Consider the following 25,830-nt stretch of genomic DNA (forward strand, 5'->3'; position numbering starts at 1 on the left):
AGGTGGAAGTAAATAATAGCAGCTACAATAATTGTTCAGGCTTATCCCTCCATCTTCTTGGTAAGCATGCTGTTCTTTCATTTTTCATTGCAAGTTAAACTTTTGTAAATGACTGTTAATTCTAAAAATGATTTTGTCTTTGTATTGTTGCCCATTACTTCTGGTTTGTTGGTTAGCAGTCCTAGATTAGACCAGTTCAGTTGTTCAAGGGGAACTTGTAGAAAGTGAGTTTGGTTGCTTTCTGTGTGCATAGGGCTCAACTTGAGGGGCACTTGAAAAGCAGACATGTCTAAGATTTATTCGTCATAGAAATATCCACTGTTTTATATTTATTGTTTTTAAATCCAGTTTTGACCAGTTTCAAAATAATAATTGACAAATAGTGGTTTCTTAAAATGCCTCTTGGGTGTCATGCTTGTAAACTATTCTCACAATTTATGGTCAGTGGTCTTTGGGTGGCTGTGGTTAGTAATGCAGAAAAATACGAAATGTTTAAGAATTTCAGGTTTTTAGTTAAACAAACAAACCAATGAAATTATGTCAAAAAGAAAACTGCTTCTGTTCTCATCCAGAAAAGTTTGTGAAAGATGGAACCCAGAGATTTGAGAGAAACGAGTGAAGCTACCAATGGGACAGTTTCTCTCCCCGTCCTTCTGAAGAACCTAAGGCTCTTCGGACAGGGAGGGCTTTGAGATGGACCCATTCAGTTTTCTATTCTGCAGTTGCCCATTTCGCTCCGCACCGACTAAGGATCAGCAATGGAAAACTACGGACCAGGCAGAACAGACAGGACGTTGAGCGAGCGAGCGAGCGAGCGTTCGTGGACTCCCGAGACGCTGCGCTTCGAGCACGGAACGGAAGGCGCGACGGACTGGTTTCCCGCCGGCCGCGGGAGAGTGTTGCGCGCGGCTGGTTTCAGCGCGGCTGCTTCTCGGGGGACTTCCCCCTCCTCGTCTTCCTTCCTTCCTTCCTTTCTCCGCCCCCGCCGCCGCTACAGCTACCCTGAGAGCCCGAATCCAAGATGGAGTTGCTGAGTAAAGCGGGGCAGGAGATGAGCCTGGCAGCCTTAAAGCAGCACGACCCCTACATCACCAGCATCGCCGACGTGACCGGCCAGGTGGCCCTTTACCGCTTCAGCCCCACGGCTAACGAGTGGGTGAGTGGCCGGAGGCGGTGGGGGGAGGCAGCCCGTGCTGAGGCCGGCCTTCTCCGAGTCCCCGTCCGGATGCTTTTTTGCCCTCCCCTCCGCTTTCTTCCCTCTCTGCTCCTGGTCCCCCGGCTCTCCTCCCCCACCCATGGGACGCCTCCTGCTCCCCAGCCCCACCGGCTGTCTGAGCCAGAGCAGTCCCGCGGGGGGCCCTCTGCCCCATAGCCTCCCCCCCCCGCGGGAAAAGACGAACAAACAGGTCTTTCTCCCTATGGAGGGTTTCGCTTTCGCCACCCCACACCCCCACACATCCCAGAAAAGGAAGGGGGTGCTTCGTGGTCTGTGGGGAGAGGAGAGGGGGGCTCCGTCCGGCCGGGGCCCGCGAGCAGAAACACGCCCACCTCCCTTTCTTTCCTAGGGGCAGCAGCTGGTTCCTCAGCCCAGCCCTGCCGCTTGCTCACTTTGGGGTTTATAATTTGCATGGTTTCGTTTTAGCGCATAACACCCGCTTCAGCCCATCGTAGGGTAAATTGGTGGAAGTAAGTAATAAGGAACCAGCCAGCTGTTCCACATACCAAACAACTGCTGGGCATGTCGACTACTACTACTACTACTACTACTACTACTACTACTACTACAAAGCTAGTCGCATAGTGCTTTTAAAATAAAGAAATGCCTGTGTGTTGTGCCTAATATTGCTAAAGTTGTGGCAGGCATGTCTGCCTAAAAACAAGGGTCGGAAAAGATAGTTAAAGTTCACTGCTTTAGCTTTGCACATATTCTCTTTTAATTTTTTTTAAAAAAATTTAAACAAACATCATATACACATCAAATAAACAATTAGCAAACATCTACTAGAGCACACACTCTAAAGTGGCTCTTGGAGTATTAATGAATGGTGCTATTCTGCCCCTCCCTGCTGCCCACTCTGAAGTGATATCCCTTGGGCAAGTGATCAAACCTGAATTAGTCATTGCGGCTGTGGAACTGTAGAATTGTGGTTTACATTATGTTAGAGTTGGCAGAGATATGTGTATGTTCTGCTGAGGGTCTATAATCTTTATCCTGCAGGATCAGGAAACTTGAATTTGAGCTTCATGTGAACCAAGTACAGTTTTGGTTTGCACAACATCCTTGCTCTAGCAGGTTAAAAGTAGGCCCAAGATTAGTATGGGGAAATAAGATTGGCATTACTATGATGTAGCAGCTCAGACCAGAACTTAGAATACCTACAAGTCCTAAAACCCCTCAACTTGAAAATTCTGGGAGGTGAAGTCCAAAAATTAAGTTTTCCAAGCTGTATCTCAGAATAAGATGACTAGAAGCATATCCCCAGTCAGTTAGAGCACCTTCAGTTGACTGAGCCTGTTAGCCATCTTTCAGACAAACCTATCCCAGAGCTTTTGTCACTGAGATTTAATAAATCCTTAAGGATTTATCCTTAACTGTGCTCCTGAGGGAGGGGGGAAGGAAGGAATCAAAAACTTCAGTCTGCACTGACAATGTGCTCTTCATATATTTTAGGGGGAACATTGCTTTACTTGTGACAAAAGCCTTGAAGTTTGTACTTACCCTCCTATCTCAGTGCTGAAAGATATATGAGGGGGCAATATTTGCCTTTTCCACAGATAGTTTCTACCATTTTGATTTGCACACACCACAGCAGACATATGGCCATTTGTTTGTTAGTTATTCCAGACAGAGTGGCTGACTTTGGTCTTTCTTAGGTTATGTTTGATTATTTATTCCTCCTATCTCCTGCCAGATTTTACTGCCTGTCTGACCAGGTTCTCACAGAACATGTGCCTATGAATATTAACACCTTGAGAGGCCTGGAAAACAACAACCAGAAAATGGGCCTTCTCTGCTGTGGCACCTTCCCTGTGGAATGCACTGCCACAGGAATTATGCCAGGCACCCTCCCTCCATGCCTTTCAAAAACAACAACTAAAAACAAAGTTTTCCAAGGAAGCCTTGGGGAAGGTTCTTCTCAATTGATTAAATGTATTTAATGAAGAAGAAGGATTCTTCTCTTTTTTTAATTATATAAAATTCATCCATGTTGATTTAACATCGTGCCACCTGAGTGCAGCTTATATTCATTTGTTAAAACAACTACCATACACATTACGCTCCTAATCTATACAACGTCCTTCTAACCATTGATAGAACAAGTCCCATGTTTGATAATATTTTGTATCTTCTTTTCCTTTGATTTTCATTGTTAGTCTATTCATTTCGGCACAGTCCAGTATCTTTTTAATTATTTCTTGATTTGTAAGTGTTCCTTCCTTTTTCCAGTAATGCGGCTGTTAAAATATGCAATATTAAATATACATTTTGTTTATCAACATTTTCTGGTATTATACCTAACAGAAAGAGCTCTGGCCTAAAGTCTACATGCTTTTTAATTATTTTAATAAGCCATGTATGTATTTTGTTCCAGAAGTTTTTTGCTTTATCACAAGTCCACCAAAGGTGATAATAGGTTCCAGTTTTCTTATGACATTTCCAACATTTACTTGACCTATTAGAATGCATCTTAGACAATCTGTCAGAAGATAAATGCCATCTATAAAACATTTTATATAAATTCTCTTTATAGGATGTTCCCATTGTCATCTTATAGTTTCTAGACCACAGCTCTTGCCATTTTTCAAAGTCAATATTGTATCCGCTCAGAGTGGTATAGATTTACCAGATGAGCGGGATATAAATCAAATAAATAAATAAATAAATTTTGTGCCCATTGAACCATCATTTCTTTAACCTGTTCATCCTCCATTTTCCAGTTTAGAAGGAATTTATATATTTTCCTAATTTATCATCTGATGCTAACATTACTTGGTCAAAAGTTGTCTGTTCTTTATAAAAATCATACATTTTTAAGTCCCTTTCATATCTTGATTGTATTTGCATTGTAAACCACCGTGATGCATCTAATCCCTGGTCTATAAGATCTTGTTTTGGCTTTAATCTCCTATCTATGTCTAAAATATCTGTATAAGTCAGAATTTTTCCAAAATTCAAAAGGTTGGGATGGACAAATGCTTCTATGGGTGAAACCCATCCTGGCATTTTTGTGTACATTTCCATTTTTATTTTTTCCCATATTATATACAGGGAGTTTCTAATATAGTGGTTTTGAAAATACCTATGAGTTTTAGCTTTCTGATACCATAAAAAGGCATGGCAACCCAATTGTAGATCATGTCCTTCTAAATACTGTACAGAAGTCTTTTGTTTTTCAGGGTAATCCATTCTTTCAGCCAGGTTAGAACAGATGATTGGTAATATAAGGTCCAGTCCGGTAAACCAAATCCTCCATTTTCCTTGGACTCTTGAAGCATTTTTAATTTTATTCTGGATTTTTTCCCTTGCCAAATATATTTTAATATCACTTTATTTAGATCGTCAAAGTATTTTTTTCTCTATTTTCACTGGCACTGTTTGAAACAAAAAAAGTAGCTTTGGCAAAATGTTCATTTTGATTGTTGCAATTCTTCCTAATAGTGATAGTTGTAGGTTTTTCCATTTTTCTAGGTCTATTTTTATTTGGCTAAGTAGTTTCATATAATTATCTTCTTTTATAGTTGCACATCTGGCAGTTAAGTATATTCCAAGGTACTTGACTTTTTTAACTGTTTGTAAATCTGACATCTTTGAGAGTTGATTTTTTTTTTGGCTTGGTTGTTAAGTTTTTCACTATGACTTTAGTTTTTTCTTTATTTATCTTCAGTCCCGCTACTTTTCAAAATTCATCGATTTTCTCCAGTAATCTCGATGTTGTTTCCAGTGGGTCTTCCAATATAAACACCAAATCATCTGCAAATGCTTGTAGTTTATAGCTCTCGTCCTTTATTTTGGTACCTTTAATCTCCGGGTCATTCCTCACATTCCTATTTAATATTTCCAGAGTTAATATAAATAGCAATGGAGAGAGCGGACATCCTTGTTTTCTGCCTTTTTTATATTAATATTATCCGTCAGTTCACCATTTACAGTTACTTTAGCTATTTGTTCAATATAGATTGTCTCAATTACATTTATAAAGTTTTTGCCAAAATCCATAGCTTTTATTTGCTGTATCATAAATTGCCAATTCATATTATCAAAGGCTTTTTGGGCATCCAAAAAGATTAATGCCATTTGCTTCTCTGAATGTACCTCATAATATTCTAATATGTCCAAGATTATGCTTAGGTTGTACCTTAGTTATCTTTTTGGCAAAAATCCATTTTGGTCTGAATGGATGAACTCCATTTAAAACTTTTTCAGTCTTTCCGCTATAATTACTGCAAAGATTTTATAGTCCACATTCAACAGTTATATTGGTCTAAAAAATTTTATATGTGTGGAGTCCGCATCTTCTTTTGGTATTAAAGTGATATATGCCTCTAACCATGTCTTGGGTATTTTAGCTTCTAGTAGGACTTCATTGCAGACCTCTTTTATTGGTACACTTATTATATCTAGGAAGGATTCATAAAATTCCACTGGTAGTCCGTCTGGTCCTGGAGTCTTATCTTTTTTGTTTGTTTGTTTTTTAATTGCTTCTGTTAGTTCCATCATTGTTATTTTCTCATTTAGGAGAAATGTTTTCTGGTACTTTAGGGAGATTTGCTTTTTTGATATATTGCATTATCTTTTCAAGAGAAATTTCTTGGGTATCATAGAGATTAGCATAATATTCTTTAGTTATTTTTTTTATTTGCTCTTTTTGATATTGGATGTCTCCATTTTGATCTTGTAGCTTCGTTATCAGTCTTTTTTGTTTTTCTTTTTTCAACCTATAGGATAGCCATCTTCCAGGTTTATTGGCGTTCTCGAAGAAATTTTGTTTAGCTCTTTTAACTTGTTGAGCTAATTTTTCTGATTCTATTAAGTTTAATTTATGTTTCACTATCTCCATCTGATTTTTAAGAGTTTTCTTCTGCGGTTCTTTTTGTAGCTCTAGCTCCAGTTTTTTAAGTTCTTCTTTCAGTTTTGTAAGTTGTTGGTTTTTTCTTTTATTCCTTTTGGCTATATATGATATGGCCAATCCTCTGAAGTATGCTTTAGCTGTGTCCCAAATTGTTTGCAGGGATGTTTCCTCTTTTTTATTTTCTTTGAAGAAGAGTTCCATTTCTTTTTTAGTTTTTTAGGAAGCAATGGCAGGTGCTGAAGCGGCCACTGGACGGGCTGGTGCTGGGGGTGGCGAGAGAGAAAGAGAGCCAGAGAGCTGCTTCCCTGGAAGAGGAGGCGGCAGCAGCTGCTGTTGGCGGCACTGTTGGAGGCGCTCTTTGAGGATGGGCTGGGAGCTCCGCGGCGGCTCGAGCGCTTGGGGAAGAGGGCCGACAGCACGCCTCGCTCACTGGCTCTCCCCCAAGACAGCACCTCTTGCACCCTCCATCTGGAACTGCAGCCTGCCAGCCGGCAGACAAGCTGGCTGGCTGCGGTTCCGGATGGAGGGTGCAAGAGGTGCTGTCTTGGGAGAAAGCTGGTGAGTGAGGCAAGGCTTTTTTTTTAAACTCTTGAGAGCAGAGGATGCGTGGGCCCTTCGGGGGGGCAGGCAAAGCAGGGGCCACAAACTATCTTCCGTCGGGCCGCAAATGGCCCCTGGGCTGCATGTTTGAGACCCCTGCTGTAAGGCATGTGTCACTGTGGCCATGGAACAGGCGCAGCTGATTTTCTTTCTGTACACTGCCCGAGTAGCAATTTGCAATATGCATGGTATAAAAATTGAGTGGATGGATTCCTGTTCATCTCATATTGATGATAATATACAGTCACGTTGATTTAGACTTGAGGCTAGCCTTTACAGGGCCTTATAGGTATAGAGCACTTAGAAGTAGCTTACCATTGCCTTGTTCTGTGGCTGCTTTGGGACTGTGTAGTTTGCCCAACTCCTTCATGGATTGCTGCCTTGCTCCTTCATGGATTGCTGCCTTGTCGTGGCGAAGGGGCTTGAGTAACTCAGAGAAGCTATGGGCTATGCCGTGCAGGGACACCCAAGACGGACAGGACATAGTGGAGAGTTCCGACTAAACGCAATCCACCTGGAGTAGGAAATGGCAAGCCACTCCAGTATCTTTGCCAAGAACGCCCCATGATCAGAAACAAAAGGCTAAAAGATATGACGCTGGAAGATGGGCCCCTCAGGTCGGAAGGCGTCCAACATGCTACTGAGGAAGAGTGGAGGACAAGTACAAGTAGCTCCAGAGCTAATGAAGTGGTTGGGCCAAAGCCGAAAGGACGCTCAGCTGTGGACGTGCCTGGAAGTGAAAGGAAAATCCAATGCTGCAAAGAAAAATACTGCATAGGAACCTGGAATGTAAGATCTATGAACGTTGGGAAGCTGGAGGTGGTCAAACAGGAGATGGCAAGAATAAACATCGACATCCTGGGCATCAGTGAACTAAAATGGACAGGAATGGGCGAATTCAGCTCAGATGATTATCATATCTACTATTGTGGGCAAGAATCCCGTAGAAGGAATGGAGTAGCCCTCATAGTCAACAAAAGAGTGGGAAAAGCTGTAATGGGATACAATCTCAAAAATGATAGAATGATGTCAATACGAATCCAAGGCAGACCATTCAACATCACAATAATCCAAGTTTATGCACCAACCAGCATTGCTGAGGAGACTGAAATTGAACAATTCTATGAAGATTTACAACACCTTCTAGAACTGACACCAAAGAAAGATGTTCTTCTCATTCTAGGGGACTGGAATGCTAAAGTAGGGAGCCAAGAGATAAAAGGAACAACAGGGAAGTTTGGCCTTGGAGTTCAGAACGAAGCAGGACAAAGGCTAATAGAGTTTTGTCAAGAGAATAAGCTGGTCATCACAAACACTCTTTTCCAACAACACAAGAGGCGACTCTATACATGGAAATCACCAGATGGGCAATATCGAAATCAGATTGATTATATTCTCTGCAGCCAAAGATGGAGAAGCTCTATACAGTCAGCAAAAACAAGACCTGGAGCTGACTGCGGTTCTGATCATCAGCTTCTCATAGCAAAATTCAAGCTTAGACTGAAGAGATTAGGAAAAACCACTGGGCCACTCAGGTATAATCTAAACCAAATCCCTTATGAATACACAGTGGAAGTAAAGAACAGATTTAAGGAACTAGATTTGGTGGACAGAGTGCCTGAAGAACTTTGGATAGAGGCTCGTAACATTGTCCAGGAGGCAGCAACGAAAACCATCCCAAAGAAAAGGAAATGCAAGAAAGCAAAGTGGCTGTCCAACGAGGCCTTAGAAATAGCAGAGAGGAGAAGGGAAGCAAAATGCAAGGGAGATAGGGGAAGTTACAGAAAATTGAATGCAGACTTCCAAAGAATAGCAAGGAGAGACAAGAGGGCCTTCTTAAATGAACAATGCAAAGAGATAGAGGAAGATAACAGAAAAGGAAAGACCAGAGATCTGTTCAGGAAAATTGGACATATTAGAGGAACATTTTGCGCAAAGATGAACATGATAAAAGACAAAAATGGGAGGGACCTAACAGAAGCAGAAGACGTCAAGAAGAGGTGGCAAGAATACACAGAGGAATTATATCAGAAAGATTTGGATATCCCGGACAACCCAGACAATGTAGTTGCTGACCTTGAGCCAGACATCCTGGAGAGCGAAGTCAAGTGGGCCTTAGAAAGCCTGGCTAACAACAAAGCCAGTGGAGGTGATGGCATTCCAGTTGAACTATTTAAAATCTTGAAAGATGATGCTGTTAAGGTGCTACATTCAATATGCCAGCAAGTTTGGAAAACTCAACAGTGGCCAGAGGATTGGAAAAGATCAGTCTACATCCCAATCCCAAAGAAAGGCAGTGCCAAAGAATGCTCCAACTACCGTACAATTGCACTCATTTCACACGCTAGCAAGGTTATGCTCAAAATCCTACAAGGTAGGCTTCAGCAGTATGTGGACCGAGAACTCCCAGAAGTACAAGCTGGATTCCGAAGAGGCAGAGGAACTCGAGACCAAATTGCTAACTTGCGCTGGATTATGGAGAAAGCCAGAGAGTTCCAGAAAAATATCTACTTCTGCTTCATTGACTATGCGAAAGCCTTTGACTGTGTGGACCACAGCAAACTATGGCAAGTTCTTAAAGAAATGGGAGTGCCTGACCACTTTATCTGTCTCCTGAGAAACCTATATGTGGGACAGGAAGCAACAGTTAGAACTGGTCATGGAACAACTGAGTGGTTCAAAATTGGGAAAGGAGTACGGCAAGGCTGTATATTGTCCCCCAGCTTATTTAACTTATATGCAGAATACATCATGCGGAAGGCTGGACTGGAAGAAACCCAAGCCGGAATTAAGATTGCCGGAAGAAATATCAACAACCTCCGATATGCAGATGACACCACTCTGATGGCAGAAAGTGAGGAGGAATTAAAGAACCTTGTAATGAGAGTGAAAGAGGAGAGTGCAAAAAACGGTCTGAAACTCAATATCAAAAAAACTAAGATCATGGCCACTGGTCCCATCACCTCCTGGGAAATAGAAGGGGAAGATATGGAGGCAGTGTCAAATTTTATCTTCCTGGGCTCCATGATCACTGCAGATGGAGACAGCAGCCCTGAAATTAAAAGGCGCCTTCTTCTTGGGAGGAAAGCGATGACAAATCTTGACAGCATCTTGAAAAGCAGAGACATCACCTTGCCAACAAAAGTCCGAATAGTCAAAGCTATGGTTTTTCCTGTCATGATGTATGGAAGTGAGAGCTGGACCATAAAGAAAGCAGACCGCCGAAGAATTGATGCCTTTGAATTGTGGTGCTGGAGGAGGCTCTTGAGAATCCCCTGGACTGCAAGGAGAACAAACCTATCAGTTCTAAAGGAAATCAACCCTGAATGCTCACTTGAAGGACAGATCCTGAAGCTGAGGCTCCAATACTTTGGCCATCTCATGAGAAGAAAAGAGTCCTTGGAAAAAACCTTGATGTTAGGAAGGTGTGATGGCAAGAGGAGAAGGGGACGACCGAGGATGAGATGGCTGGACAGTGTCTGCGAAGCAACCAACATGAACCTGACACAACTCCGGGAGGCAGTAGAAGACAGGAGGGCCTGGCGTGCTCTGGTCCATGGGGTCACGAAGAGTCGGACACGACTAAACGACTAAACACACAGTTTGCCCAAGACTACACAGGCTGACTATTCTTCTACAAGGCATAGTGGGGAATCAAATTACCAGTCTGTGGCTGTGCAGCCAGATGCGTCAACTCACTGAGATATCCAGCTAGCCAAATCCTGTTCATGTGCTTAGTGCCAAATCAGAAACTGAAGTGCTGTCCTTTTCAGCAGGCAGTGCAACTTAAGGAAATGCTCTGTGCAAGTAACAGTCTGTAGTAGTGCTGCTGCTGCTCCCCAACTATGCTTGCAGAGTTCTCTTAGGCAAACAGATGTGCTGCAGGAAGGCAAAAAACGAGTGGCATCCCTTTTCTGTATTTATATTGTTGCTGAAGATGAAGCAACTGAATTTATTCAACTGCCTGAACAGCAGATTTTAAGATTTTATCATTTGAGCAGGGGATGGCAACTTCTAAGAGTCTAGGGGCAGTTTTGCTCTCCTCTGGGCTTTGGGGATTGCACACAAAATCTGAAATCCTCCAGGGTTTTTCTTTTCTTTTTTCTTCTTCTTTTTGCCAGTTTCGCTCCAAAATGCAATTCATGCTCCCACTTACCATATAAATGTATTTTTGAACCCCAATGAGATTTCAGATCTTAAACGTCTTTTTAAAAACCTGGTTACTCAGTTGTTATTGTTCTGTAAACATATTTGTATTTGGGTGACCAAACAAAAAAAAAGAGAGGATCAAGTCCATATTCACTGTAATTCCTGCACTGAGTAATGGAGTTGGACTCAATGGCCTTATCAGCCCCTTCAAACTCCATTATTCTGTGATTCTGATAGCTATGAAGACAGAGCCATACTGGCAGCCTTGGAGAATATTATGTTATCCACACCATGTCCATCTGTGCATTAATAGGTCTGCCTTGTTTCTACCCAAAGTATTCAACTGAGAGATATAAAAGATCCTTCCTAAATGCCTTAACACCAGGATACCCAGGGGATCTTCCTCTCATGTAAAAATTTGCCTGCTGTCTTACAGTCTTAGCAGAGTGTACTGTGCACTGTCTTATCAAAAATTATGAACAATTTTTTGCTGCTGTACAGATGGTTATTTCTGATCTTTTGTAGTGCAATGGAAGTCATTTTATTCTTTGGGGGTATCTAGTACCTATTTTTTGTTTCTGTCTTTTATTTTGTCTCTAGTAATCTGATACCTTAATTTGACTACATTAGATAAGTTTGTATTATTTGTTATTTTTAGTTTGTCTAGATGCTTACATGAAGCAAAAAAGCCAGCTACACATTTTAAAATTTTCCTGCAGTCTCTAAATTCTACACTCCATATTTTTTTAACCCTTTGGGGTATTTTGTCTCTAAATGCACATTTACAAGTCCATATGTTTACCTTGTTCTGCCTCTAGTGCTATAGGCTTAGAAGCATAACTTGTATCCAAGAGTTTGGTTTTAAAGTCCCTCAGAGAGAGCTTTTGCAATACTTGTTTTTCGAGAAAAACAGGTCTGCCTTACATGTCTATACTATTTACCAATGTTGCGTTATAATGCTAATAAATAGACCATGGTTTCTATCTTTCTGATATGTCTGCAGAATACACAAGGAGGAGAAATTGCAGATGTTTTGCTTTTTTAAATGGCTTTAATAAACACTTTTTTATTCACGCAGTGAATTTTAAGAATGAGCCATAACAATTCTATTCTTTCCCATTCAAATGAATAGGTCTAGAGCTAGAATTTCATATGAACTATGAAAGTTTAAAAAGCTATGATGAGCTATAATTCTTAAATTAATTTATTGCTATTATTTTCCTGCTTTCTGTTACAGGAGAAGACAGACATAGAAGGTACCCTGTTTGTGTATAAAAGGTAGGTTTATAGGTTACCCAAACATATCTTTGTTGTATTGCAACACTATGGACTGAAATTTAACTGTCTGCTGTTCAAATTGAACAAAAATTTACATAATTTTAAGTTGTGGTTTCAAAAAGAATGCTATGCTTTTTCTTTGTAGTTCTAAGAAAACATATGAGGTTCTTTTGATATACATCAGTCTTATTGAAAAAAAGGCTTAAGAACAATTTTGATCTGAGTAGACACTTCAGTATTAGCAACTAGGCATTTAAAATTTGCTATTAGAGTTTGTTCACTTCAATAGACTAAAAAGTCCCAAAAAATTACGTCTGTATATATTAAATGATTATTATTATGTACCATCAAGTTATTTGTGGCTTAGTATGACCCTCATAAGGTTTTCTAGGTATAAAATAATGAAAAGTGTTTTATCAGTTCTGGTAGTCGTGCTTTTGGGGCTGTGCAGCTTGCCTAAGGCGGCAAAGGTAGCAGGTGACAGAACCCCATTATCCACACACACCTAGCTGACCCTTCTTCCAGGATATGCAGCAGTAATTCAGACTCCTGTCACCTGGCTTCTACTGGGAGTTCTGGGAGAATTTTGCAAGTTGGAGGCCAAAACACCCCAAATTGCATATAAGTTAGAATGACATGAGACACACTATGGTTAACAGTATTGTATCTATGCAACTTGTGGACCTGAACATAACTCCTTAAAATGTTACATTGAGCTTAAACACAAAGTTAGTGTGTGTGTACCACATTTACATACACTAATCTTTTGCCTCTGCCTTCTCTTTCTGCTCCTCCAAAGCAAATCCCACCCAAAATTTATGCTGAAAAAGGACCTGCTTTCTGTGTACATCTTTGTGTAATGTGCAGTATGACATGTTCTCCTGCTTTTAGGCTCCTTACATGTTTGTGGTGATAAACTGTGCCATTTGAACTGAATGTTGACATCGAGGATGTCATTGTCATGCAGTGTGTTTAGAGAGTTTTTAATGCTTTCAAATAGATGAAAGGTGTTCAACTACTGTTATAAAAAAAATACCAAAAGTCCACATTTTGTATATTTTACCATACATGCTTTTAAATCACCCTCATCCAGTTTTCCCTTCAGTTTCTCAATGTGGCACGCTTTTAATGTCCTCATTGGATGTCTGTAGAAAATTCTGAGCTGCCCCTTCAAATCATGAAGGCTCCCTTCTGTTTTGCTGGCAGTTAGTAAAAGTCGGGATGGGTGCTTTGTGTCTATACTATGCAGTGGAGATGGGCAATCTCAGTGGGAGTCCATGGACATTTTTAAGGTTTTCTGGCAGATAGAGAGAAGGAGGGGGAACTGAAAGGAGACAAGTGAAAGTTTTTAAAATAAAGATTTTGGTTAATTGAAAAGTGAGGTTAACTAAAAAAGACATTTTTATCTGAAGGAGCCCTTTCATGGCCTTTAGTGGGGATTTTTAAAACATTAGAAGTAATGTATGGGAAGGCAGGGTTCAGTCAAAACATTGCAGAATTTTCTCCCATGCCCCCAGGGGGCACAAGGGGACTTTCTGAGGGGGAAAAGAGGTATGTCAAAATCATTTTCATAATTTGGGGGGGGGGTGCTGGGGGGAACACATGTTTGGTCACCTTGGTGAATTATCTATATCTGTAACTAGAGAATAGAATGTGTCCCTGTCGGTTCTGCCGCACTTCTCAGCTGTTTTTGGTATTAACAACCATGGTATCCTTCTGGCTGTCTGGGATGGGACTTGGAAGCAGAGTGCTGCAGTGACTCTGGACCTTCCTGGCTTGGAGAGGCAAACTAAGAAGGTAGTCCTGGGGGGGGGGGGGGACACCTGTTTGATGCCTTGCCCATTGGCCTGTAGGATTTGACTTCAGGATTTCACTTTATGCCCGTTGCTGTACATGAAATCACTAGGAAAGGATATACAGTATGGATTTTTGGGGTTCAATGCTATCTATGCTGATTGCGCACAACTTTATTTTTTTCTTTTCCATCTAAATCCAAAGAAGTTTAACTGTCCTAAACCAGTGTTTGAGGTCAGTGGTGGACTAGATGAGGGTGAACAAATTGAAGTTTAATCAAAGCAAGACAGAGGTGCTTCTGGTCAGTCAAAAGACAGATCAGGGAATAGAGATTCAACTTGTGCTGGATGATTATATTCTCCCTGAACAGGAGCGTGTGTGTGTGTGTGTGTAGGTTAGGGGTATTCCTGGATTCCTCTCTGAGCCTGGGTGTGGTCAGAAGTGCATATGCACAATTGAAACTAGTGTGCAAACTGCGTCTGTTACTTCAGACGCCTAATTTTGCTATGGTGACACATGCATCCCATTTGAATTACTGCAGTGTGCTCTACTTGGGGTGCCTCTGAAGAATCCTCAGAAATTCCTCTGAAGAATCCTCAGAAATCCTCAGAAACTTTTGGTGATAGGGCAGGAATGAAAATAAACCAAAAGAAAACAAAATACTTGTTTGTTTATTTATTTATTTATTTATTTATTTATTTATTTATTTATTTATTTATTTATTTATTTATTGTATTTATATCCCGCCTATCTAGTCAATTATGACCACTCTAGAGATCAAGATATGAGAGATCAAGAACAACAGAAATTAATAGAAATGACTAACTTTCAAGAAGAGAAGAGAGATACTTAGGGATCCAAATCACAAAGAAAACTACAGTGGTGGCTCGTATTACGAGCGCACCGTATAACGACGAATCCGCATAGCGACCCCTTTTCCGGGATCGCTAATGCGGAGGCATAGAGTCGGCCCCAATGGGCAAAACTCGCTTACCGATCTTCCATGTGGGGGGCCCGTTGGAAGGAGCCGCCGCCGCGAGAGTGATGCGGGGCCGTCCTGGCCGGGGAGAAAAGCAGGCGGCGAGACAGGCAGGCGGAGGGAGGGAAGTGGCGCACGCTCGTGTGTCTGCCTCCCTTCTTCGTCCTCCTCCCCCCACACTTTCCCTCTTCCTCCTCCTCCCTCTTCTGCCGCCGCTGGGGAGGAATGTAGGCAGGCCGGCAGGCAGATGGATGAAAGGAAGTGGCTCGTGCGTCCGCCTCCCTTCTTCGTCCTCCTCCCCCCACACTTTCCCTCTTCCTCCTCCTCCCTCTTCTGCCGCTGCTGGGGAGGAACGTAGGCAGGCCGGCAGGCAGATGGAGGAAAGGAAGTGGTGCGCACTCATGTGTCCGCCCCCCTTTCCCTCTTCCTCCTCCTCCTCTTGCCCTCGGGCGATCGGCTGTTGCTGGACGCCCGAAATGGCCGCACGCGTTTTCGCGCCCTCCCCTCGCTTACCGAGGGCGCGAAAATGGCTGCCGGACCCGGGAGCATCACTGAACGGTGAGTTTTGGGCCGATTTGGAACGCATTAAACGATGTTTAATGCGTTCCAATGGCTTTTTTTGTCCCGTTCAGCGATGTTTCGCTATAGCGAAGGTTAATCCGGAATGGATTAACCTCGCTATGCGAGGCACCACTGTAGTACATTATTCAAAGACAATGTACTAGTTTAGTGGCCTATAGGTATAGAAAAGTTAAAATAGAGGGCTTTTACAGAGAACAAATGATATTCGATAAACTTTGCTGGGCTCAAATGATAAAGTAATTAAGAAAATGTATGATTATTTGCTTGAAACTAAAATGCAAGATGAGATGGTAAAAGAATGTGTGATTAGGTGGGCACAAAATATAGGACATATTGATCAATGGTTGCAAATATGGAAAAATAACATAAAGCTCACAAAATCAGTAAATTTCAAGGAGAACATATATAAAATGTTTTATAGGTGGCATATTACTCTGGAAAAATTGTCAAAGATTTATACAGAGGTGTCAAATGTTTGTTGGAAGTGTGAAGCACAAGAGAGAAGTTTTTACCATATGTGGTGGACTTGTAGAGTAGTGAAACAGTATTGGATGGGAGTACATACTCTGTTACAAAAATACTGCTTTGTAATGTTCCACTAACCCCAGAATTGTTTTTACTGAGCATTATAGCAGATAATATAGTTAAGATAAAGAACTACCTAGTTATGTATATAGTCACTGCAGCCAGAATTCTTTATGCTAAGAACTAGAAGAAATCGGAGATACCAAAACAAGAGGAACTTATTGAGAAGATATGGGAAGCGGCAGAAATGGATATTCTATCAGAAATGTTGAAAGCCTTCGCGAATACATTGTTGAAAGACTGTCCAATACAAAAGGCAACTGAATGATGGGATTTATTATATAAACGGCTTGAGTCACCAGATAGTGCTTGAATAACATAGAATTAAACTAAGATGTAACTGTAAGTTGAAACCTGGAGGGCAATCTAATTGTAGAAGGACGAAAAGTCAACTTGATATCACAACATGAACAAACAGATTGGATGATAGTACATTTTGTGTTCTCCCCTCTTTCCCCCCATATTCTCCTCTACCTTTTGTACTCCTTACCTTATCCCTAGTTTTTAAAAATAAAAAAATAAATTTTAAAAAAGAATCCACAGAAAGTTCAACTGGTGCAAAATACTGCAACCAGACTGTTGACTGGGACTGATAAGTGAGGTCATGTGATCTCCCCATTCCACCCCGTTCTGCTTCAGCGGCTGCCAGTTTGCTGCAGGGCCCTATGCAAAGTGCTGTTCATGGCCTTTAAAGCCCTTATAGCTCAGGTCCAGGCCACCTGAGAGATGGCATGTGCATGCACAAGTGCCTGTGAGTATTAGGATTCTCAGGGGAGTATCTTCTCAGTGTCCCATTACTTTCGTGTCTATGGGGGCTTGAAAGAGATCTTTTTCTGTGGCTGTTCCCACGTTATGAAACTCCCTTCCTTGAGAAGTGCAGCTGCCCCATTCCCTCATTTACTTCTGCTGGCAGCTGAAAACTTACACCTTTCGGGGAGTTGGCAAGTAGCTGAAATTGGGAGGTCTTCTGACATGAGATTTATAGTCTTTATTAAATAATATTTTTACATATTTCTGTGCTGGGTCCCTTTTGGGGAGAAAGGTGGGATAGAAATATTTAAATTAATGGATTAATAATAAAATACATTATATTCTCAAATTTTAATTGTTATATTTTTAATATATATTTCTAATTCCTATGGGTGAATTTCACTGGACAATGTTTGGTCCCTGCTTCGCAAATCAATTTTCACTAGACAGCGATTTTGACAGCTCCCTCCGTGCTCACAAAATGGGTGTTTTCGGGACCTAAGCTTCGTAAGACAGCTATTTAAACAGCAGATCGGTGGTTTGCAAAGCGGCTTTCCTATGGCCGATCTTCGCTAGACAATGATGATTCTTCCCCATTGGAACGCATTAAACAGGTTTCAATGCATTCCAATGGAGAAATGCTTTTCGCTAGACGATGATTTCTCTAAACAGCGATTTCAGTTGAACGGATTATCATCGTCTAGCAAGGCACCACTGTACAGTGGTGCCTCGACTTACGACCATACAGTAATTCATTCCAGAAGATGGGCGTAACTTGAAATGGTTGTAGGTCGAAGCACCATTTCCCATAGCAATGCATTGAATTGCAATTAATCCATGCCAGCCGAAGAAAAAAAAATCACCAAAAAAAAAATCACTGCAAGACTAATTGGAAATGCCTTCCGGCGAAAGGGGGGGGGAGAAAAACAATCAAGTGTACAAGATCCATTGGAAATGCACAGAAAACAAATGGAGCAGATCGGAAATGCACAGAGAACAAAGGGGGCAGGTCGGAAATGCAAAGAAATCAAAGGAAAAAGCAAGGGAAGCATAGAGGACCCATCAGAAATGGGGAACCCTTCCAAAGCAACCAACCCCCCCAAGACCCATCGGAAATGGGGGGAAGCCAAAAAACAGACAAACCCCCAAGACCCATCGGAAATGGGGGGGAACCCCAAAAGCAACCAAGCCCCCCAAGACCCATCGGAAATTGGAAAAAACATTCCAAAGAGCAAGAAAAAACCCCCAAGACCCATTGGAAATGGGGGTGGGAAACCAAAAAACAAACTCCCCAAGACCCATCACAGCACAGAAACATCCCCCCAGCCAAAAACCACGCTGCAAAACACCCAGGACAGTTTTTTAAAAGCAGAAAACAGCACCTTACCTTACCAGGCAGCCCAAAGCTTCCCTGCAAATACACACGCTCACTCAGAAGTGAGGGAGTCCAAAGCCTCCTCCTCAGACACACACTCTCTAACTAACTGCTGGGGCGAAAGAGCTACAAAGAAGCAGCGTCGTCGCCACCTACAGTTAGAAATTTGCATTTCTGGTCTTTTGTCTCTGCATTTTTCTGTTCATAAGTCGAAGCTTGGGTCGCAAGTAGAAACAAAATTGTGCAGCTAGAGCTGTTCATAACTAAATGGTCGTAAGTAGGGACATTCGTAAGTCGAGGCACCACTGTATTCTGTACTGAATTTTCTGCAGTTATCAATAAATAATCATGAAGAACCAAGATCATAAAATGCATTGAACAAAGGAAGATTTTAATTTATAATCTAGGTATTATAATAGTATTTTATTTTATTGGAAAATAATTATTCTGAATGATTTCCAGTTCTGTTATTTTCAGGTTAGGTCTTATTTTTGGGGAAACAGGGTATATGACTTTGATACAGAATTTACAGATAGGCCTCCTCTCCAGTAATGAACCTTCCAAATTTGCTGCAACATTTTAATAACTATAAATTTGCTGTTCTTTCACGGGTCTTCCAAATTAACTTTGCATGAAAATTGAGTCCTGCATATTGATATGCATTTACCTATTCTGTGATAAGACCTTATGTTTTCTATCATTTATGGCTATCTTAGTTTTCATATTTTAATATGTTGTTCTTCAGCAGTGGCTGAATGATAGATGTTCTTTTAAGATCATTTTGCAAAAGCAACGTAACAGTGTACAGCAAAATCTCTAATTTTCTAACTCTAATTATTGACATTAGATAAGATCTATACAGTATCAATTTCCTCAGAAATATTTTAATACTAACAGTGCTTTTATTATGGTGTTGCTAATGCAATCAATAATTAACAGTTTTCCCCGACAATCTTTTTAGAGGGCTAGAGAAATTAAAACAGAAAATCCAAAATGCCACTGTTCTTATTTACACCATTGCAGTGCCTTGGGCTTCTACACATGCTATTTCCAGACCTTGACTGCTTTAATGATGACTCCAGTTGAATTTTAATTATTTTTGGCATGCTAGCTCAGGCTGTTAGTCTATCTGATGTAATGCATGCAGAAAAAAGGAGGAAATGTTGCTTTGAAGTGACCTCTTGTCTTTTTATGTCCCAAATAAATCAGTTTAAAAAACATTAATGTGTCTGTGATAATTCCTGTTATCTTAATGCTCACATAATGAGATGAATGTACTAGAAGTACATCCTGTGGCATTTGTCCCTTACATTACCAAGCAATAGCTTAAAAATAAATTGCATTCACTTTAGATGATTATTACTTGATAGACTAATCATTGCTGTGGTTTGGTATTTAGGTGCAGAGATGCAATCTGAGTCAGATCCAGAGTTATAGTTTGGGAAGCAGAAGGCTTCTTGTAAATGCCAAAGCACATTTCCTGACATTCCAAGGCCCAGGGAGAAGAAAAAGGAATGGAAATCCAAAAGGGTGTTTCAGATGTTGCACACTTTCTTGTTCATATTCTCAAGATGGATGTGGCATAAATTGTTACACAGTCTCTCCAGCACCTTGCACAATGTAGTGTTAGGGAACAGCATTATTGCCAGCTTTTCTTCCACTTGTGATCTCTGAGTCTAATCCCCGTGTGTTTTAATTGCTTGCATGGCATTCTTGACTTCACTAAGTCATTATCTTTTTGTTTTTGCTTTTTGTGTTTGTTACCAGTAACATGCATTTACCCAGTTGTTTTTGCTTTCCTCTGAAATTATAGGTCAGCTTCACCACACCATGGCTTTACAATTGTGAATCGACTGAACATGCATAATTTGGTTGAGCCTGTAAACAAAGATTTAGAGTTTCAGCTGCATGAACCCTTTCTTCTGTACAGAAATGCTAACTGTGAGTATAAACTAAAAGGTATCATTTAGGACCCTCGCCCCCACCCCCACTTTGAAGTGTCTTTGACAATGTTTGGTGCTTAATAGGCGTGCTCTAGCAGTAGTTAGCTGAGACTATTCAAATCAGTTTAAATTAATTGAGAACCATTCTTCAAGCTGTGTTCTCAGATATAAAATAGTTTAATTGTGGTATGTCCTATTTAATTAGTTTAGGTATCATTCTGTTGTGGTGTCTTAGGTCTTTCTGCACCCTTGAACCTCTCTTTCCAGGACAGTTAATTGAATGGCTTTTCATTGAGCAGTTTTGAAGGTGGGGTGATGACAAAGGCTAGCAGAATAAGGGGATGGCTGGTTACAGAAGCAGTGGGAGAAAGAAAAAGGTTTTGGAAAGTATGGTACATATTCATCTAATTGATCGCCCAGTTGATCTTGGGAGAAAGGTAGCATAGAAATGAAAACAAACACACAAACGTTGGGGGAATAGTGGAGTGATTCTTTGCTGTGTTCCTTGGTTTTTAATCTTTCAATATACTGAAGATCAATTAGGGCTGCTACATCAGTTTGTTGAATTCTTAAATCACTGTTAGGATCGAGCTCATGATGCTTAATGAATTAGCCCCCTGTTGTTTGGTGCAAGCGTTTTTAAAAACAGACTTTTTAAAATGTTGCTGTTATATTGTTACTTTATTTCTGCTTTAAATGTCTTTTCAAAAAGTAGCTGTAGGCTGGCTGATGCTGATGGCTTCAGGATTAATGCCCCCCCCCAAAGATTCATTTTAGATTTAGCCATTCTCAACAAGACCCATTGAAGTCCATGGTATTTCCATATATTGGTATTGATGCATGTGCAAGAATGGCAGCTTCATTAATTCATCTTGTGAATGGGTAAAATCATGACATTAAATTCAGTATATTCAAAACAATCACATTTTAATCTTAGAATTGCATTATATTGTGCTGCCCAGCACAGGTCTATTTGCTTTCATTCATGGCTTGATTATGAGAACAAAGAACACATTAATGTCACATTTTCTTGACATAGAGAAAATGTTTGTGAAGACCTGATAATGAATTCCAAATGGACATTGATTTAATGGTTGCAGTGATTGTTTGAGTCATCTGTTAACATGCACCTCTTGAATCTGATGGGCCACTTGTTCACTCCTTGTCCCAGGGTATTTTGTTGAGGTAGCATGGCATGTGCATTGATACTTTATTAGGTGTTTTACCGGAATGGATAATTTCATTGATTACAATCGAATTGTTCTTTAAGTTTTTCAACTTATCTGGTGTCACTATAATTACTGGTTATGCCACCCAAATTGCCTTTTAAGGTCTTTTAGTTATTTTGTCTTTTTGTGTATGTAGATTGGTATGTTTAATTTTGGACTTTGCTTAATTATTACATTTAGTACTTTTTAAAGTGTTTGTTTTATCATCTTGTGAACCACTCAGAGTGGCCTTGGTAGCCAATGGGCAGTATAGAAGTTGAATAAATAAGTAAATAGAAATAAATATTTTCAGGTTCTAATAATAAAGTAATTTGAATGTTACTTCTTAATTCCTAGTACAAAGCCATTATGTGTCTTTTCAGGAGTAAGTCCCATGGAGTAAAGAGAGACTTACTTTCATGAATGTGACCAGAGCATTGCAGTCTAAGTTAACTTCTGATGTGTGAGATATATGTAGTTCAATCTTTTAAAAAATTATAGTATAATGAATATGTTTAAAAAACATTGATAAGTTTTGACATAACAGTTTTGGCTCCCTCCGTTACATCAGTTAGGGCGGTGCTCTTTACTTATCAAATTATAAAATGGGAAGCCATAGCACTTCAGTGATAAAGGGGAAATGAAAGCAGGTGAAAACATTTCTAGTATCTAGCACTGTGTATCCGTCAGTTCATAAGTAACTATAAAACTAACATTTTCTGCTTAGCTATTTTAATAAATTCATGCATGCAAATGTAGTGTAAACAATTTTATGTTGAGAAAATTGGAATCAGTTAAAAGTATTGGTAGATGAAGTTAATATGGTTCTCACTCCATTCACTTTGTGTGAAATCTGGCAGTTTTGGTTACTGTGCTGGCAGATAAGCCATGTTCAGAACCCACTTTGCAATGTCTCTTAGTGATTCTGTTGTACAGATGTGCCATTTCTCTAGAATTATATTTCCTTCTAAACTCTAAGGAATGCTTATTTTGTTTGATAGCTGTCACAGAAAAAATTGTGTTTTGCAAAGCCAATTACAATCTTAGATTCTGTCACAAACTTGCACCAAATGTTGAATTGGTAAAATCCTTCCAAATTTCCCACATCTTCCAACTCCACTTTTTCCCCATTGTAATACCATTCTAGTCAGCATACTGAGAGATTTCATCAGAACCCCTTTCCCTTCAAGCAGTCTTATTATTGGTTCTAACTGGTCCATATTGGCAATACAGAATTTGTTCAGTTAATTCCTCCAAAATCTATATAACTGCTACAGATGCTCAGCTTTTTTAAAAAAAAAACATGCAGTTATGAACTTACCTTTAAAGGTCTTCAAGAAGTACAATTCTAAATCAGTTTCAGTCACAACTTTCCCCTTGTGTCTGAAGTTTCTATCTTGATGGAGAGAACTAATTTCCATAATGTTAAAAACAAATACAACCCACTGCACAGAATCCTAAGATAAAAGTGCACTTTCCCCTTTCTTCTTTTTGTTTGAGTTCTGCTTGCTTTTTTTCCAGGCTGAAATGTAGCAAGAAAGATTTAGTCCTAGAGGTGCGCACTTTAAATGTTGTTCTCTTTAATATAACAGTTTATGCCCTAAATATACATATATGTAGCCAGCCAGTTTTGTTCCTTGACTGTAAAAGTGCCAGAGTGGATTCATCAACCAGTAGATACCAGCAGTGTTTTCAGAATGGCATGTGGTTGACTGTGAAAGGAGAATGGATCTTTAGTAATTGCTTTAACTCAGTCTTCTCAACCAAGATAAGGGGTGAGATTTATGTTGCTATTTCTGTAGAGAGAAATAGTGAAGCATTTAGGATTTTTTAATGGAGTTTAAGATGAGGGCAGCCAGACATGTGGAGTGATGCTGAGCACTGAACTAATGTGTCAACGCCAGTCACTTTCTTGTTCTGCATTCTGTTGTAAAGTAGTTATCTGTGTTCTGTCTTTGATGGATAGCTTTGTTTAGAACAAACCCATTAGTACTTGGCTTTGATATCACATTTACAGACACACATTCTTTCACTGTGCTAATAATTCAAACCAAATGAAAGGAATTTTGGTCCTATCAGATAATAAATGTTTTCATTTTTTTTTACCCTGTTCCTGTCCTGCTGAGAAAAACAGGTCCACATATCCAGTAGACTGACAATTTCTTGGGAGAGTGTCTTGGTTGTTGTGGTCTTGGAAGTTCTGCACCACTCTAGATCTGGGTCTCCACATTAGCCTAGAGCTAATACCTTTGAGGATATTATCACACTTGAGATTGTTTGATATATATTTGTGTCAGTTCAGGCAGGTCGATTGCTGAGCAGTGATACCAGGTGGAATCCTTGATCTAATTCATTGGTTCTTAACCTTTGTTACTCGGATGCTTTTGAACTGCAACTCCCAGAAACCCCAGTCAGGACAGCTGGTGGTGAAGGCTTCTGGGAGTTGCAGTCCAAAACTCCTGAGTAACCCAAGGTTAAGAACCAGTGATCTAATTCATTAGTTGCAGGCAGCAATACTGTAAACTGGCACTCAGTTGGACAAAAATACTGGAAAGAGATGCTGTCTTGCTACAGATTACAGCATCTTCCCTTCACAAACCCTTGTTTGTTATTATTATTTCTCTCTTAGTTACATTTGTGTCCCATTTTTCCTTCAAATAGTTCATTCAAAGGGTCTTTCTACCTCCCCCTTGAGGTGGGTCAGAATGAGAGAGCACCTGGTGAGTTTAATGGCTTAGGGGAAAACAGAACCCTGCCCCCCCCAGGCCCAACATGGCAACCATTATACCACACAAACCTTTGGGCTCACTTTGATCCTTGATTGGGAAAGGCCAGCCTGCCCCAGTTTGTTTACTCACCCATATCTCAGTTACGTGAGGCAGTTAGTGTTCTTATACAGAATCAGTTAATGTCTAATCTGAACCTAGAGAAGGAAGAGACGCCTTGCAACACAAGAATCTTCCATGTCATTTATGGTTTTAAGTTGTTTCTAGTGTATGATAAATTCCCTAATATCCATAGTTTGGTTGTTTCAAACAAATGCATTGGCTGAAATCTGTTGCACACCTCCACCTGAACATTGGAAATGGTATCACCAGCAATGGGAGATTGCCCCTTATTAAAGGTTTCTTTTTGTGACTTTGAAGTATGCATGGGTTGTACACGATTCGATTTCGATACCTTTATTGGCATATGAACAGACAGGAGCAAAACGTAGATACAAACCAAACAATAATCAAGAGAAAAGTAAAAAAGAGAGATACACTCAAAACAACAAGTAATATCATAGGTTATGGGTTAAAATAGAAATTTCCAATAGATATCTTGCAACGGCAGATGTAATCAAAGGACAAGAATCACTCAGGAAAAAGGCTAGGGAGTTGGGGAAAAAAGGAAAGCCAGGGTTCAAGGAAAAGCTTTCTCAGAGAAGAATGAGCCGGGCAGTGAAATAAAATATGGTCCAGGGAGTCTGGTAGAGTATGACAGAAAAAGCAGAGCCTGGGTTGTACACAATGTGATAAAGTACACCCTGAATTTGCAAGGAGAAGCAACAAATCCACTCTGATGTGTACATCCTGGCTGAAATCATGTTGGCAAGAGTTGTGCCATGCAGTAAGGATGTCATCAGCTGCTGCCATGTCAGGGCATTAAAAAGCTTCCTAAAGCAAACGCACACACGCACGTGCGTGTGAGCACGCACGCACGCACGCACGCACACACACACACACACACACACACACACACACACACACACACACACACACACACGGTTTTGGGGATTCCTAGAGATCCTCTTCATCTTGGGCATTTTTCGTGAGCTGCAGAATGGGAGGGGGAATTATTTGGAGTTGAAAAATCACTGCCCCTCAGTCACAATCCCGCTGCCATGACTGATGGCAGAATCTTCTGGTTTTAAATCACTCTTGTGTCCCATTCCACAGCTCCTTAGAATCTGTTCCAAGTCAAAGGGGATCTCTGAACTGTGCTCTGAAATGGTCATGGCACAGCCATGTTGATGATCTCAGCCAGCTATTTGTTTATACAGTGGTGCCCCGCATAGCGACGTTAATCTGTTCCAGATTAATCGTCGCTATGCAAAAACATCGCTAAACGGATTAAAAAACCCATAGGAACGCATTAAACTTGGTTTAATGTGTTCCTATGGGGCCCAAACTCACAATTCAGCGAAGTTCCTCCATAGCGCCATTTTCGCGCCCTTGGTAAGCGAGGGCAGGGCGTGAAAACACTTGCGGTGGCCATTTTGGGCACCCGGTGGCCATTTTGGAACCGCCGATCAGCTGTTTAAAAAAACATCGCAATGCGAAGATTGGTAAGCGAAACGCTTACTGATCATCCCAATGCGATGTTTTACCCATTAAAACATCGCAATGCGATCGCATTAGCGATCTAAAACATTAGATCGCTATGTGGATTTGTCGTTAAACGGTGCGCTCGTTAAGCGAGGCACCACTGTATGCTGTTACTCCTCCCTAGGTATTAAAAATTACATAGTAGT

The 25,830-nt window shown here is 40.6% G+C and overlaps 1 protein-coding gene across 2 annotated transcripts in view; it reads left to right on the top strand.

Moving 5' to 3' along the window:
* Nucleotides 1–903: 903 nt before the first annotated feature.
* The window catches only part of DCP1A (decapping mRNA 1A), a 66,283-nt gene continuing 41,356 nt past the window's right edge, over nt 904–25,830 (top strand). The window contains exons 1-3 of one of the 2 annotated variants that reach the window (XM_020803875.3): nt 904–1,156; nt 12,058–12,098; nt 19,977–20,104. In XM_020803875.3, the coding sequence (XP_020659534.3) occupies nt 1,022–1,156; nt 12,058–12,098; nt 19,977–20,104 (304 nt within the window). In that variant the 5' untranslated portion in view covers nt 904–1,021. The remainder of the gene's footprint in view (nt 1,157–12,057; nt 12,099–19,976; nt 20,105–25,830) is intronic. The other variant, XM_078385337.1, reaches the window with a different exon arrangement.

Source organism: Pogona vitticeps, chromosome 2 (assembly GCF_051106095.1).
Source record: "Pogona vitticeps strain Pit_001003342236 chromosome 2, PviZW2.1, whole genome shotgun sequence".
NCBI lineage: Eukaryota > Metazoa > Chordata > Lepidosauria > Squamata > Agamidae > Pogona > Pogona vitticeps.